The 16882-nt window shown below is 41.0% G+C and overlaps 1 protein-coding gene across 3 annotated transcripts in view; it reads right to left on the bottom strand.

The window, feature by feature from the left end:
* The window catches only part of LOC136882173 (aldehyde dehydrogenase, cytosolic 1-like), a 96946-nt gene extending 82403 nt beyond the window's left edge, over positions 1–14543 (bottom strand). For 2 of the 3 annotated variants that reach the window (XR_011018764.1, XM_068229465.1), the window contains exon 1: positions 14387–14542. Coding sequence is in view for 2 of the 3 variants with exons in the window: in XM_068229465.1 (XP_068085566.1) it covers positions 14387–14422 (36 nt within the window). In the remaining variant the exon portion in view is untranslated. Of the gene's footprint in view, positions 1–14386 lie in introns of all 3 variants that reach the window. The other variant, XM_068229467.1, reaches the window with a different exon arrangement.
* Positions 14544–16882: the final 2339 nt, after the last annotated feature.

Here is a 16882-nt window from a genome sequence, read left to right as displayed (position 1 = left end):
TACCCCGACTAGAGTATGGTTCTAGTGTATGAGAGACTCTCCAGGTGGCCGAACGGTTAGGGCCGTACAGCTGTAAGCTTGCATCCGGGAGATAGTGGGTTTGAACCCCACTGTCTGCAGCCTTGAAGATGGTTTTCCGTGGTTTGCCGTTCTCACACCAGGCAAATGCTTGGGCTGTACATTGAGGCCACGGCCGCTTCCTTCCCACTCTTAGAACTTTCCTGTCCCATCGTCGCCAATAATAGACCTACCTGTGTCGGTGCGACGTAAAAGCAATTAAAACCACTCGCCAGGATTAGAGAACAGGAAAAAAAAAATTCCAAAGGATAGCAGACCATTTAGGCGATTTCCGTCAAAAGAGAAGTGTTACGAAAATGTTACTAACTTTGTGCTGGGAAGACTTTACAGTAAGGAGACGAGCTGCTCGACTACGCAGTATGTTGCGAGCTGTCAGAGATGGCACGGTATGACAGATGAATAAGCTTGAGTGGAGATTTTAGAAGTAGGAATTTCAAGAGGAATTCAAACAATTTATCAAGAAAGATGTTAGATAAATTTCCATTTTTTAATTATTTAAGACTACGTAAACAACTGCTAGGGAATCTGCTACCTGGGCGACAGCACTGAAGACTACATCAGCAATTACACTGTTCGGGAAAGTATGAGAAAGCAGATATTCTTTCACCAGTAAAATCTTCTAAAAGCGGGTATTTAGGGCATATCGTGATGAACATACAAAGATAAGATGATTCTTCTCGTCCATATCCGGAATTGATGTCGGCTGTCATTAGGGCGATCTGGTTCTTGTTCTCATTAACCGTACCGTTTACCCCATACCATTCTCGTAGATTTCGTAGCCAAGATATTCTCCTTCAGGCGTTTTAGTACTTCACTGTTACGTGTTCTCTCAACCCATGATATTCTGACCAGGCGTCAATAGCGCCACATTTCAAAAGATTGAAGTTTTTTGGTGATGTTCTTTGTTAGCGTCCAAGCCTCGGCACCATAAATTAAGACAAAATACATAACACCGAAGTAAACGGAGGCGGAGATTGATCTTAAAGTCCCTGTTATAGAAGTCTGCTTATTTTTTTGAATGCAGTCCTTGTCTGTTCAACCCGGGACCAAAGTTCAACAAGCATTGTTCCAGCTGTGATCAAGTACACTGGCGAGATACTTAAAGCGTTGGACTTGCTCCAGCGATGTGAGCTACTGTCAAGTTAATAGGTTGAATGACATGTTTGCTTATGACCATTACTCTGGTCTTTTTCGTGTTTAAACGCAGACCTGCTGCAGCATTGTGTTTGACCACAGTTTAGTAATGTCTCCAGATATTCAGCACTTGTTGCAAACAGAACACTATTCTCCAGGGGAAGGCAGAAGTGATATTTTTAATTTTCATTTTAACACAGTTATGCCCGACTAAGGAGTGCAATTGAACTCATTTGGCTGATGGTTTTGCTTTCTTCTCTTCTCCTCCCAAATTCTCTTCATCCTGTTTCTTCCCGCGTTCTTCTGCCCCGATGTTAGTGGTTCTGGTGTTCGTTTTGTCTGCAAATTAGCGATTTTTTTTTAGTGTTCCTAATTTCCACCTATCCCATATAATGTCCTCGGTGATGATTTTCTGCAGGTCTTTCAGTTTCACTAAGACAGTTCTTGGTTCTTAATGAAAGGGCAAGGTTGAAAATTCTTTTGGCCATTCTATTCTCGCTTATTCTGAGAACACGCCCACAAAATTTCAATCGCCTTTTTCTGAAGGTGTGAGAATTTTTCGAAATGACAATGTATTTCCTGAGAATTTTATTCATCCAGATTCCATTTTTACAAACTGGGCCGAAGATTTTCTGTAGAACTTTAATTTCTTGCTTTTCTATGTCTTTGATTAATGATGTACCACCCATGATTAAGGTTTCCGATGCATACAATGCTTCTTGTTTGATTCTGCATTATAATGCCTTAGTTTTGCTTTCCTATATAATAATTGTTTTGCTAAATGAATTCCAGGCTTGCATCCGGGAGATAGTGGGTTTGAACCCCACTGTCGGCAGCCCTGAAGATGGTTTTCCGTGGTTTCCCATTTTCACACCAGGCAAATGCTGGGGCTATACCTTAATTGAGGCCACGGCCGCTTCCTTCCCACTCCTAGACCTTTCCTTGTTCCATCGTCGCCATAAGACCCAACTGTGTTTGAATAACTTGTTTACCTGAGAATTTTTTCCAAATTTAGCTATCGAAGAATGTCCATCTAAATAATATGGGGCTCCTTCCATAACTGCGTTTTCTCGTACGAGATATGAAGTTCTGTTTTCGATGGCAACTTCATGGAGTTCTTCATTGAATGAATTGCTTTTTGCCTATTGTTGGAAGGAATTGCGAAGTCATTTGCAAAGGCCAGACACTCCACTTGAATTATTTCAGTAGTCTGCCAAGGGTCACTCCTTTAATTTCCTTTTCCCAGATTCTGATTATTTTTTCAAGTATAAGACTGAATAAGAGAGGGGACGGTCAATCTAATAAATAATTATTATTACTGTTATTTATTTATTTTCTTTACCGAACAACTTGACGACATGGTTCACTCCAAGCTCGGAGGAACTTTTCACATCGGTTACAGATGAATGGTGTGTTGGCATGCTGATAGGCAACATCCGAAATGAACACGCACCCCCAGAAAAAGCAAATGAATACAGTTTATTGGATCTAAATTGAACCGAAGTTGATTGTCCGCGGAAAAGTTTACTCCAGCTATCCCCCCGCCTATCCCCGGGATACGCGATCCGTCGCCCATGTGTCTAGTGAAGAACCATGAAATATTATGCCCTCGCGGCGAGATAAAATGAAGGAAATCCATTGCTGACTTCCTCCTGTACGGCAGCTTCAAACTCTTATAGACTTTCGTACCGCCAAATGTTATAGCCTGAACCCCTATCGCCAGACAATTACCGCACATCACGTCGAAATATTGTAATTTTTTAGAGCACTTAACCAACTATTATTTTGGTAGGTAATTCTTTCATGGCCGCCTGTTACATAGAAACATGCAATGAGAAGTCTTTACACGTTCTTTGGCTTACGAAGCAACACGGATGACGTAAGCATAGTGTAGCCATGGCGTTAAATTAACATGAGCAGTTCAAGGAGCTAGCTATTTATGCTAGACCTACAACTTTGAATGTGCAAGGATCGGTGAGGTGCGATGAAAGATGGAGTCCCCTTGCCTCTTACCATTCTTAAAAGAAAAACAATAAAAAAAACACTGCTTTTTTTTGTCCTACTCCATGTAAATGAAGTTACACAAAAATAACAACAGTCTGCCTGTCTGACCTTCCAGTGAGTGTGTTCATGACCTATAGTACGAGAGACCCAAAAAGGTTCGAGGAAATCTTAACTTTCCTGCTGTTTGACAATGGCCAGATATTACTGTTGAGAAACCAGCCATTTTGCTCATTACCCCTGTGTAGGCAGCAACGGCAGAATTACGGTGCTGATGGGGCGAATAGTACCTCACGGGGATCACTGAAAGTACCTAGTGTTAATGTAAGGAATCGTCACCGAGGTATCTCTGCATGTGGTTATGAGGGTATTTTGGGATTGTTGTAAAGATGTAAAGGAGAGAGTGGATAAGTCACTAGGATCTAAAGGAAAGCAGCGCGATTTGTGTTATGGAAATGCTGCAAACTTTGGTCTGGGAAGACTTTGCAGCACGGAGACGAAATGCTAGACTGGAAAGCATTTATGAAGGGAAATGCTCGAAACATTAAGTTCTTCGAAAACGTTTAAGAAAAGGCTAGGTAAACAACTGGTAGGGAATCTGCCACCTGGGCAAACAGTCTGTGTTGGTGATTGTTTTAACAGGAAGTACAACTACAGTAGGTAGGGGAAGGTCGGGAGGTATCGGACAGCGGGTGGTATCGGACAGTCACAGAATGTCTTTGTTAGCAGCATGTGGCAGAACCTGTTTAGTTACTCACAGGTCCGCCCGCATGTTTGAAGGGTGGGTACATTCTATTCAGTCAAGAGGCAGGGTCGTTTATGAGTGGTGGTGTATTTCTGTTCATTGTGTGATTTTCGGCCCGCACGGATTTATTTTTACCAAGAAGCAGCAGCAACAAGGGTTTGTTGTATTGAATTTTAAGTACATTAGCAGAAACAGTACTCCTTACTCTGTAATATCGTGCTTTTAGAATCAGCTTCTTTTCGAACGTTCTCGTTCAGTTCCAGTTGTTTCTTAAGGGAGTCATTCGGGCGGTATCGGACACGAAACTGGCGGGCGGTATCGGACATCATAGGTTGCAGTTCCGTCCAGGTTACTTATGGTACTATCCTTTGTTTTAGGTAAACATGGGGAAGATACGAGGACAATGGGAAGAAGGCAATATGATATTAGCCGTGAATAGTGTCAGGGACAATAAAATGAGTATTAGAGAGGCCAGTCAACGTTTTTCTGTTCCAAAAAGCACGTTAGGTGATAGAATTAAAGCTCTTGGTGCTGGTAAAGAGATTCCTATCAAAGTGTGTACGGGGAACAGTGGGACGTATCAGAGAACGTTCTCAGATGAAGAAGAGAATGACCTGTTCATGCATATAAAAACACTGGACAGCCAACTCATGCCACTCAACAAAACTGAATTTTTAAAACTTGTGTATCAATTTGCTGAGGAATTGAGAGTTGAACATAGGTTTAATAAAACTAAAATGATGGCAGGAAAGGACCTTTATTATGATTTTATGAAGAGTCACCAGGACCTCAGTTTGAGATCGGCTGAGTCTACTAGCTTGCAGCGAACAGTAGGCTTCAACAAGGAGCAAGTGGACAAATTTTTTGATAAATTAAATGATCTTGTGACAAAATATTTCTTTATTCCATCAAGAATCTTCAACGCTGATCAGACGTTAAATTGTTTGTATTATGAATGTGAAAAATATATTTTTGTTCGAACGATTGACTGTCCGATACCACCCTCCAGTTTTCAAACATGCGAGTTTGTAATGATCTCGTAATTTGTTAATATTGTCCGTGTTTTTCATTATGATTTAATATATTCAAGTGAGTACGTTAATATAAGACTATAGATGCATATAAAATGAATTACACGCTTTATTTCCTATTCAATAAAAAAATTATGGCAAAAAAGTTAAACTGTCCGATACCTCCCGACCTTCCCCTAACCATCCTCTATATAACACTAATCAGTGGGAAAAATGGAAGGGCTCTGACGCATCGAAAAATGAAGATATCGGCGAAAGAAAGACGAGGCCCACGAAAGGCGTGAAAACAAGAGTTGGCGAAGGGAGGTTGGATAGAATAGATGAATGTGAGGAGCCTGGCAAAAGTAAGTGGAAGCATTGCCAGGACTCAGCTAAGGACCCCGTGGTCGCCAACCCACGCTCCCAGATTGAGAGCCCCTGGGACCACTTTTGGTTGCCTCTTACGACAGGCAGGGGATACGTGAGTGTTAATTTACCACCCCCACCCACAGGGGTAGGCAACAGTCCTAAATGTAGATAATTGACGATTGAAGTTACTAATATAATACATCTTAAAATAAGTTACATCTGCAGTAATCCCTGCTTGTCTTAAGGACACTAAAATGGACAACAGGTCCATGACGGCTACAGTAAATCAGGTTGTTTTGTTCATTTGTCCCACCCCCGAGAAAATTTCTGCCGACGCCCATGTTTTCTCTCTGAAGTGATTACCCTCGCAAATCAACAACCCTGAGAACTTGAGGCTTCACTGGCTCATAGAGGCTATTCGTGTACACGGTCTCATAAACACACTCACGGAGGAGTTGAGTGAACACCTGTGGATTATTTTTAGTTTGCTTCATGTCGCGCCGAGACACAGGTCTTATGGCGACGATGGGATATGAAAGGGCTAGGAGTGGGAAAGAATTGGCCGTGGGCTCAATTAAGATACAGCCCCAGCAGTTGCCTGGTGTGAAAATGGGAAACCACGCAAAACCATCTTCAAGGTTGCCAAAAGTGGGGTTCGAACCCACTACCTCCCGAATGTAAGCTCACATCTGTGCGACCCTAACCGCAGAGCCAACTCGCTCTAAATTTATATTCATTTCTTATTTGTGTGGGAATCTCTCCCGCTTGTCAATGACGAGTAAGACGGCCAGTGTTACATACAAACTACTGTATTAGCACGTCCTAAACGACCGACTATCTCAAGGTCTTTCCCCTTAAAAAAAACACACACACACAACAGAAGGGCGCTATCGAACACTATTATCAGGAGACTGGTACGGTGCGGCACGTTGCTTAGTTCTCCCGATGAAATAGTCTCTCCGATTAGATAAGAGTAAAGTTTTCAATGACAGACCAAAAATATGACCGTAGTTTTATCACATTTAGCGCCCGGATTTTATTTAATGTCACTATGCGAACTATGTAATTAAATATGTAGTATTCATAAAATTTGTTGTACTATTAATGAACTAACTTTTCGTATGACTTACTGTTGGTAAAATTGTTTTAAATACCTGCATATTTTACGACAAAGTTACCACTGTTGCTTTAGATTATTTTCAATACTCCACTATTTTCTAATTTTGAAAATAAGTACAGTTACTCATTAAATAATCAGAAATGTAAAAAGATTGTTATGCATTGTAAATCGGGGAGTGTACGATCAACGCGCGTCCCATTTCTCTACTACGGGGTCGAGTATGAAGCGAGATGAATCTTCGTGGAGAGTTTTTACGAGCGGATGCCCTTTCTCATGTCAACTACATCAGAAGAGTTAATGTCGTGATATATAGCACAAAGGGAGGGGAGGGCTGAAACCCTGTGCAAGCACATCGAATAGCACCAAGAGACGTGCTTAAGGCTTAGCGTCTCCATTCGACGGACGAATCAGCATTTGAAATTTATTTCAGACAAATTTTATATATAAAGTTGCTTTACGTAGCACTGACACAGATGGGTCTTATGCCGGTAATGGGATAGGAAAGGTCTAGGAGTGGGAAGGAAGCGGTCATGGCTTTAAGGTACAGCCCCAGCATTTGCCTGGTAAGAAAATGGGAAACCACGAAAAACCATCTTTAGGGCTGCCGACAGTAGGGTTCGAATCCACTATCTCCCGAACGCAAACTCAGCGGCGCGCCCCTAACCGCACGGCCAACTCACTCGGTTTCAGACAAATACGACGATTAAAATGGATTTATAACACGAAACTTTCAAAACATTTCCGACATTATTTATGGAAGTTAATTTCTCATCAATCACTACCGATCTGCATTTACGGCTGTCTCCCAGGTGGCAGATTCCCTATCTGTTGTTTTCCTAGCCTTTTCTTAAATAGTTTCAAAGAAATTAGAAATGTATTGATCATTTTCCTTGGTAAATTATTCCAATCCCTAACTCCCCTTCCTATAAACTAATAGTTGCCCCAATTTGTTCTCTTGAATTCTAACTTTATCTTCATATTGTGATCTTTCCTACTTAAAAACACCACTCAAATTTATTAGTCTACTAATGTCATTCCATGTCATCTCTCCACCGACAGCTCGGAACATACCACTTAGTCGAGCAGCTCGTCTCCTTTCTCTCAAGTCTTCCCTGTCCAAACTTTGCAACACTGCTCTTTTCTCGGAAATCACCCAGAACAAATCGAGCTGCTTTTCTTTGGATTTTCTCCAGTTCTAGAATCAAGTAATCCTGGTGAGGGTCCCATACACTGGAGCCATACTCTAGCTGGGCTAATGTCCATCTCGCAACATTGTCGAGGTTTTTTTATTTTTTTATTTTATTTTATGCAGTCGTTTACAACCTTGTAACTTATTACAGTATAACATCGTCCACAGACAGACTTATATCTGATTCTAGTTATTTACTCAGTCTATCATTTATACAAAATATATATAAGAAAACAAAGTTGGAATAATACTGCATTGAAGAATTCCCCTCTTAATGATTACAGAATCCTGCAAGCTGAGCTTCAGTGGAATAACGTTTCCTAAACCCGAACTGCCTTATATCGACGAACTATTACCTTCCCTCTACTCTGGGTGGATTAAATCAGCTATTAAATTCGACCTGCATTATTAGGGACTGAGGTAGACACTGGACATTAAATTAATTTAACTGAATGCGATAGTAGAATTCAATCGCAATTTGTTTTAAACACCACCAGATGACGCTACTGATACGTAGACGAACACTGGTTGCCATGGTTACAACGGAGTCGGGAAACTGATTACACTTATTTCAGATAGACTAAAAATATATCCATTTTAAAATAAATCATCATAGTCTAATTAGAGCCTGGGTTTTTGTGTAGTCTAGATGCAGTAGGGCGTTGACGGGACAATCACTTAGCATGTGCAGCACCCACGTTGTTCCTGAGACTCAAGACGGTAGGTTGTAACGAACTGACTTCGTAGCCCTCTTTGGCCCTTTACAGTTTTGGTTTTTGTACAATTTGCTTTACGTCGCACCGACACTATTAGCTGCTGTCATCTCGAAGACCTGGGTTCGATTCCCGGTACTGCCAGAGATTTAAGACTGGCAGGAGGGTTTGTATGCGATTAAAATGGTACATGCAGCTCATCTTCATTGGGGGTGTGCCCGTGTCTCGGGATGAGGACACGGGTTTACTTTAATTATTATTATCCGTCCGACTCCTTGACTGAATGGTCAGCGTTAAGGCCTTCGGTTCAGAGCGTCCCGGGTTCCATTCCCAGCCGGGTCGGGGGATTTTAATTACGTCTGATAATTATTTTTTCAAACTGACTTTACGTCACACCGATACAGACAGGTCTTATGGGATAGGAAAGGGCTGGAGTGGAAAGGTAGTGAGCTTAGCCTTAAGGTACAGCCCCTGGTGTGAAAATGGGAAACCACGGGAAACCATCTTCAAGGCTGCGAACAGTGGGGCTCGAACCCACCATTACTACATGACCCAAACCGCGCAACCACTTGCTCGTATCTCTTCTGATTAGACTTTAGAGGGGTGGATTTCTAGTTGCATGTTTGTTTGTTAAGTATTCAGCCCGGGTGGTGGTTTGATCCTCTACAACTCCGCCATCAGCTGTCATGCATAGCCTGGCCGTCACTGAAGAGTACGGAAATGAGTTAGTTTCCCGTTGCTTTCCCCAGAACCAGGCTGCTCAATTGATAAACAATTCAAACGTGGCAATTCGCCACGGAAAGAACTATTTTTATAGAGTGGAATATTTTCTCTAGCAGAGTAGTTTAATGCCGGATAAGCCGTGTCATCCTCGCTGCTAGCAGAGCCGTTACCATCATCACTGATGTCTTCAAGCTGTATTAAAATCTTCTCAACTTCCTTCGCCATGATAACTGGTGCTGCGATTTTTATCACTTTTTCCAACTCTTCTACGCTCCTAGATTCGATAGCGTCCAAGTAAGGCTCTGGACTCCTTTCGTCCACTGGTTGACGTTTTTGTTCTCCACTCTACCGTTCACAGTATTCCATGCAAGTTCTATGGAGTTTAGGTCACAGAGGTATGGTCGAAGTGTAAAAATTTGATACCCGCGTTTCTTACGCCGATATTACATTATCAAAAGAACTTTAAATACAATTTTGTTCACATAATTTGAGCAAGATTTGACGCCACGTTGTAATCAAAGATATACTACCATACTACACCAAATATCTTAGGAAAAAATCTGCATTCCACAGTCTTATTTTGCCATGCCAATTTGTGTCTCCATATTTGATTGCGAGTTGTCGGTTGTCGCTGCAGATTCCAAGATGTGACAGTAAGGGATATCAGTAAACAGAGGGTCTGTACTAGCTTCATATTTTACATAATGCATACGATAATACAGTTAAGGAGACTGTATTATCCTCAATTTTTAAAAAAATCAATGGCTATTTCAGATCTTCGGAACGCTTACTCCTGTCCCAAAGCTATTTGGCTGTATTCGAATTATAAACATGGATAAAAAGCATCTGAAATACGTACTGTATAAGTGGGGCGTGGCACAATGACAGCTGCTAAAGATAGTATTTGATTTCTTTCGCCATAAAAAAAAACCAAATCGGATAACTTATTTGTTTCAATGTTCGCTCCTTGCATTTCCTTGAGATGCAGCGATCCCTAGTGAGAAATCTGCACTTGTTATGTAAACAAACATGTTGTTGCGAGAGAAATTCATATAAGTTTGCTACTTTTTTCTCTTTACATCAGTTGTGTTATGTTTATATAAATGAATGCCAAAGTAAGTGGTTATGGTTGTGAATATTGTAGTAGTGGACACGGGTGCCTGCCAGAGAGTAGCAGCAGCAGCACCACCACCACCACCACCACCACAACCACATTGTCTCATTCTGTAAATAGTAACTTCTATTACCGGTAATTTTGTTATCGGTAGTGAAGTATTGCGAAGCAGTGGTAGTGATTATTGTTTTAAGAGGAAGTAGGCAACCATCCTCTATATAACACTAATCAGAGAGGAGAAAAGGGAGGGATACGACACTTCGAAAAATTAAAGGTATCGGCCAAAGAAAGACAAGGGCCACAAAGGGCGTGAAAATGAACGACTCCCAAAGCCTCGAATGATCTAATACCGTCGGGGTCGGAAAAGAACAAGAGTTGAGCAAGGGAGGTCGGATAGGATAGATAAAAGTGAGGAGCAAGACAAGTGGAAGCAATGCCAATACTCAGCTAAGGACCCCGTGGTCGCCAACCCACGCTGCCAAGTTCAGAGCCTCGGAAGCCCTTTTAGTCGCCTGTTACGACAGGCAGGGGATACCGTGAATGTTATTCTACCACCCCCACCCACAGGGGGTTTGCGAAGCAGTGGCTACCGTAGTCTGCATATTACAAGAAGTCCTACAGAAGCAGGAAGGGAAAACACGTGGTGCTGGAGAATTGTAACGGGTATGTGTTTTCTACTAGCATTAGTTTTACTACAATTTTACTCCATTTTCTCCGTAAGTATTTTTTCTAACTTCCATACTAATTTTTAATCCTAAATATTAACCAATTTCAGTGATTTTTTTTCAGGAAGAATTCACAAGGTACATGCATTCTTCTATTATAGAAAGTACAGTTTTTTTAATTATGACACTTATGCATAGACAAATAACATTAGGTTTAAAAATTCAAAAAGAAACTAGGGAAATTCTCAAAAAGTAATGCATAGAACTGTTGCACTATGTCTTGCGAATGTTCCTAAAACATCTGGAATGTAAATATTGAGGTCCGAGTACCGAATGTTTTTTTCAAAAACGTTATTAAAACCATATTCAAAATCCAAGAACAAATAAAGTTCTGGCCTTCAAAACTTGGGCATTGTTATATCTTTACATGATAAACATGATATAAAAATTGGGTTAAAACCATCCTAGCAGAAAAAAGTTAGTTTTGTGTAGTGTCTCTCCTTGAAAAAAAAGGGGGTGCTTCCATTTAAATATGCAATTATTATAACTGTGCCTCTGCTGCGAGACCTAGTGTTTGTAAAGCACTACTGTGGGCTAGATCAGGTGTTTCCTACTAGATGTTAAGTACCCTTACAACGTCGAGGTTTGTAGTCTTCGGAGGCTGCTTAGGCGTTAAATCTGGAGAAAGTGGTAGATGGTTTTATATCAAGAAATGAGGGCAGAAAGCGGCATTCCTTCAGAGAACTACATTTGCCAATGGAGGCTTCATACGGTACATCTGGTGGTAGAACTTTTCACATTTCGTATCATGAAATACATACTATACAGTACGGTAATAGGATATTTATTAAGAAAATTTATTTATGAAGCAAGTTCTAAATCATTTTACTTGTGATTATTTTTATTAGTACATAAAACATACGGTACCTTGAAAATAGTTATTTATGAATCAAGTTTTATTTTTCTGTTTACTTGTGAAAAATTTCAGTACAAAATTCCTTACGTAAGACTCGTTCAAAATGTATTTGAGAAACAAGCTCTATTGTGCTGTTTTTCTCTGATGATTATGCTTGTTTAAAGGGCCTAACATCTAGGTCATCGGCTCCTAATGGTACGAAATGAGATGAAATGCAATGACAATTTTAAAGTACAAAATTCATCCACTGACCAGAAAAACGTGATTATGAAGAATGAAAGGATGGATATGAATGTAAAACAATCAGTGGATCCGACCCGCAATGCCTTACCTCACCAGAAACTATACTACTGACCAAGGGACCGCTTCCAAAGCACAATCCTGAACCGATGATGCTAAACGCGGTGTTTCAAACATTATGGTACTAAAGTGTTGTACGTCGCACTGGTAACGCAGAACTATGGTGTTTCTCACATAATGGCGCCACTCGCAGGCAACGCAAACTCATGGTGCACCTCATATAGGTGTACTAATCACAGAGACTCGTACTATCCCGTGGTGTTCCTCACATAGTGGTACTAATCACAGGTACTAGAAACCCACTGCTACTAATCACAAACCTATTGCGTATCTAACAGCGGTACGGTTGTCCCGCTCCATGGCTAAATGGTTAACGTGCTGGCCTTTGATCACAGGGGTCCCGGGTTCGATTCCCGGCAGGAAATTTTAAACATAATTAGTTAATTTCGCGAACACGGTGGCTGGGGTGTATGTGTCGTCTTCATCATTATTGCATCCTCATCACGACGTGCAGGTCACCTACGGGTATCAAATCAAAAGACCTGCATCTGACGAGCCGAACTTGGCCTCGGACACTCCCGGCACTTAAAGCCATACGCCATTTCATTTCATTTCAGTGGTACGGTACTACTCGCAAGCAAAGACGACCCCAGGTGTTCCCCGCGTGATGGTACTAATCACAAGTAGTTTCATGGTTCTAATTCAATCATCTCTTGGTCGCCCTTTTAGTCGCCTCTTACGACAGGCAGGGGATACCGCGGGTGTATTCATCTGCGTCCCCCATCCACAGGGGTGTTTTTTCTGTCTGAATACTGTTTGTATTAACAGTTGCTTCTCATTTCACCCCGAAGTCGCCCCCCCCCCCCCCCTACACTTCAGTTGAACTATGCGCAATATTTCATACTGGTGATTGTGTACCATTTGCAGAATGTTACGAAAATTGGCCTATTATTAAAGTGTGGTCCGCGACCATGACTAAGATTTCCAATGTGGCCCTCGAGCACTTACAAATGTTAAATCCCTGGGCTAGATCACTAACCTGTCAGTCTCATTCTTAACAGGGAGTCTACCCTCGACGCAGATGTGGCACAGAGACAGAAACCCCTTCTCAGGTAACCAGCAGCTGATCGAACAACGATCTCTTCCCGAACCAGCATACAGGCCTACGCAGCTATTCAGTACGGTATCAGTCACCAGTTCTAGAAAATTCTTAGCATACTACAGCGTCTAGAACGCCCACCCTGGAAGGATCGAACACACAGTTACATCTATGATAATATACTCCAGTTGAAGAATAAATTGAGTAAAAGCAATCGGATTTTAACTATATTTTCAATAATTTTTACTTGTAATATTTACTTTAGTAATTATTTGCAATTTACTTCTTACTTCTGGAAATAAAATTGTGATCGTTACTTCGTAGTAATTGATACACATCGCAGGGAACCCAAAACGGGAAAACAATAATGATTAAGATATTACAGCAGAACCCGCAACTTCACCAGTACTTTCTCACCTCTCCAGCACTTCCCAAGACAACTTATGAAATGCTCCTGTAGGGCCTCTTTTCTGTAAATGGAAAAATGCGCGCTCGCCCTAAAGCGGTCTAGGTCTAGGTTAAAAGGATATGCGATAACATGATAAAACAACATTGCCATGGCTTTTGGAAGTGGCATCTCTCTGACTGCTGTGGACAATAGGTATGACAGCAGCAAATAACTGCGTAGGCACCATTCTTAATGTCTACGAAGTTCCAATACAGACTCCTGCCTACTTAATGTAACTTAGAAATGTTAACATTAATGCGTTTACCCTACTTTACTGTGATAACATTAGTTGGTTTTATATTTAGTACTGTACTGCGCCGAAGAGCATTTCGGATACTATGTTTTTATTTAACCACTACATACGTAGTATGCATGCTGTAATATATTATTTATATTCGATATTATAATTTCAGAGAGCTATTCTAGAAAACATTTCTATAATTCGGACTTTCGCTAATTCGGATCAGGTCCCCCTTCAGTCCTAAATAGCGAACGTTTACTGTTTGAAAGTAATGAGTTGGATACGGTCTAGCCCCATTCGTTCGTTTTTGTCTTCCTTTTTATAGTACGTTATGTTTCGCATGTGTGGTTTTCCAACGAATAAAATGTCATCAAATGCCCGGAGAAACACTTAATTGAGGAGCGACTACATTGTTTAAATTTAAATGTCAACAACTAACAAACAGGACATTCTGACACAGAGCACTCGATATTTCTAGAGAGAGCTTTTAGAACACGTAGATCTGACGAATGTTACAGTACCTGTGTATATTTGATGTCGGGCTTCTTGGTGGCCATGGTGTGTTGCTAAAAATACTGCACAACAGTCTACGATATTCCCTGAACACGAACTGCGCGCTACGGTATTCACTGCTGGGGGCAAGGATCATATAAGCTAGGTTTGGCTACACTAGCGCTCCCGGTATCTCGGTGTACCATCACTAAGTTAAATAGAGCCAAAACACACGACGGCAGAACTGATGCTGAGTAATCGTGCACTGTGTTTACATATATGCGCATCGCAATTGCATCACTTAATGGAAATATTAAAAGAAATCTTACTGCGTTACAGCAATCTTCGTCGTGGTAGTTCTAAGGAAATGTCTTTCCCTTATTCGATAACAGTAGGAGTTAATTTATTGCTTTTATTCCCTGTCTGTGCTTTTAAGCCGCAACTCTCCATGGTCACTCAACTCAGGACCGTGCGTTCTACATGAGCGAATTTAGCTATTGGCGCCCCTATATACGCAAAGAAAAATATTTCCTCCTTTATTTCGAAATAATAAATTCACAAACCAATCACTTTAGGCAGAGGAAAACTATAGCGATAGATTGCCTAAGCATTTGCGGACGACCTAACCCGAGACGTTTCAACAGCCCAAAATCAGATTGAACTCCTGAAAGAAACTGCGGAAAAAGTCGGCTTTCAGATATCTTTTGAAAAGACAGAATACGTGACGCGCAACAAACAAGCACCAAAATTCATGGAAACAAAAAAAAAAAACAAAAAAAAAAAAAAAAAAAAAAAAAAAAATGGCAAAATTAAATATCACAATTTACGTATGTTGATGAAACAATTCAGCAAAATGGACTCGAAACAAAAGCCAATGAAATTAGACGCCAAAAGATGGAAGCTGCATATCGACTAACACAAAATATCTATAACAAAAATTGTATCTCCAAGCGCACAAAACTAAGACATTACAATACAGTCATGAAACCATAATGTCTTTATGGATCAGAAACGTTAATTTTGAACGGGAAAGCAGACTTTGAAAACATTGAGTAAAAAGAACGCAAAAACATAAGAAAAATTCTCGGCCCAAAACTCACAAACGGACAATACCAACTTAGAGGCAGACAGGAAATCAAAACATTCTATGGACATATTAAAAGAATGCATCCAGACAGACTTAGCAAACAAATAGACGAATTCTATGAAAACAGGAGTAGAGCTAAAACAGACACAATGAAATGAATTGGTGAAATCAAAACCGATATGAAACAGACAGGAACTACACCAGCAGATGTCCAGAACAGGGTAATCTTCAGATCCAAAATTCACAAATGGCAAGTTGACCAAGAGGAAAGACCAAAGAAGAACTTTTTTTTTTTTGCTTTTTGCTTTACGTCGCACCGACACAAATAGGTCTTATGGCGACGATGGGACAGGAAAGGCCTAGGAATGGGAAGGAAACGGCCATGGCCTTAATTAAGGTACAGCCCCAGCATTTGCCTGGTGTGAAAATGGGAAACCACGGAAAACCATCTTCAGGGCTGCCGACAGTGGGATTCGAACCCACTATCTCCCGAATGCGAGCTCACAGCTGCACGGCCAACTCGCCCGGTGAGAAGAAGGCTGGAACAATGTAGAAGCCCACAGTAAAATGAATGAAAATCCACAGCCTGTTTCCAGTCATTTGACCGGTTCAGAGAATGAAAGAATGAAGCCCCCTTCTAGCGGCGAGGATGGGAATTGTGTCGGCTGCCGAAGCCTGTCGCACTCCTCTGGGGCAATGATTAATGAATGATTAAAGAAATGAAATTATATTGGAGAGTGTTGCTGGAATGAAAGATGACAGGGAAAACCGGAGTACCCGGAGAAAAACCTGCCCCACCTCCGCTTTGTCCAGCACAAATCTGACATGGAGTGACCGGGATTTGAACCGCGGAACCTAGCGGTAACAGGCCGACGCGCTGCCGTCTGAGCCACGAAGGCTTCAGGCCCCCAGTAAAAGAATGAAAGAAATATGGACACAAAGGAAGGCAAATGCACCCCTCTAAGCAGGTACTTTGCGTAGTCCTAATGGGATTATTCGCATATAATAATAATAATAATAATAATAATAATAATAATAATAATAATAATAATAATAATAATAATAATAATAATAATTGTTACGGAGTTACCCGTGGACCAGCAGAGGTGAAAGAAGGTGCGGGCTGGAATAGGTCTCAACTACCAAATTAAAGTTAATTTAAAACTTTAACAAAGGTTATATTTTCTTTTCAAAATCAACAAATAACAGAGTATAACAGATACCAAGTAGCAGATCAACAATTAACAAATTACAGCTCATTACAAAATTTGGGCTTCGAGCCCCAAGGTTACTTTCTGAGCTCTCAGCTCGCAATCACAATTGCTAAAGGGCAGAAAACCCCTAAGTACAAGGAGCACTTGCTCCTAATTACAATGTTAAGGAAAAGAGCAGACCCGCTCTCAATTTGACAAGCCTCTCAAAGGCCACAACAACTTTC

The sequence above is a fragment of the Anabrus simplex genome, chromosome 10 (assembly GCF_040414725.1).
Source record: "Anabrus simplex isolate iqAnaSimp1 chromosome 10, ASM4041472v1, whole genome shotgun sequence".
In the NCBI taxonomy this organism is placed as follows: domain Eukaryota; kingdom Metazoa; phylum Arthropoda; class Insecta; order Orthoptera; family Tettigoniidae; genus Anabrus; species Anabrus simplex.
This window is presented reverse-complemented; position numbering and strand designations above follow the sequence as displayed.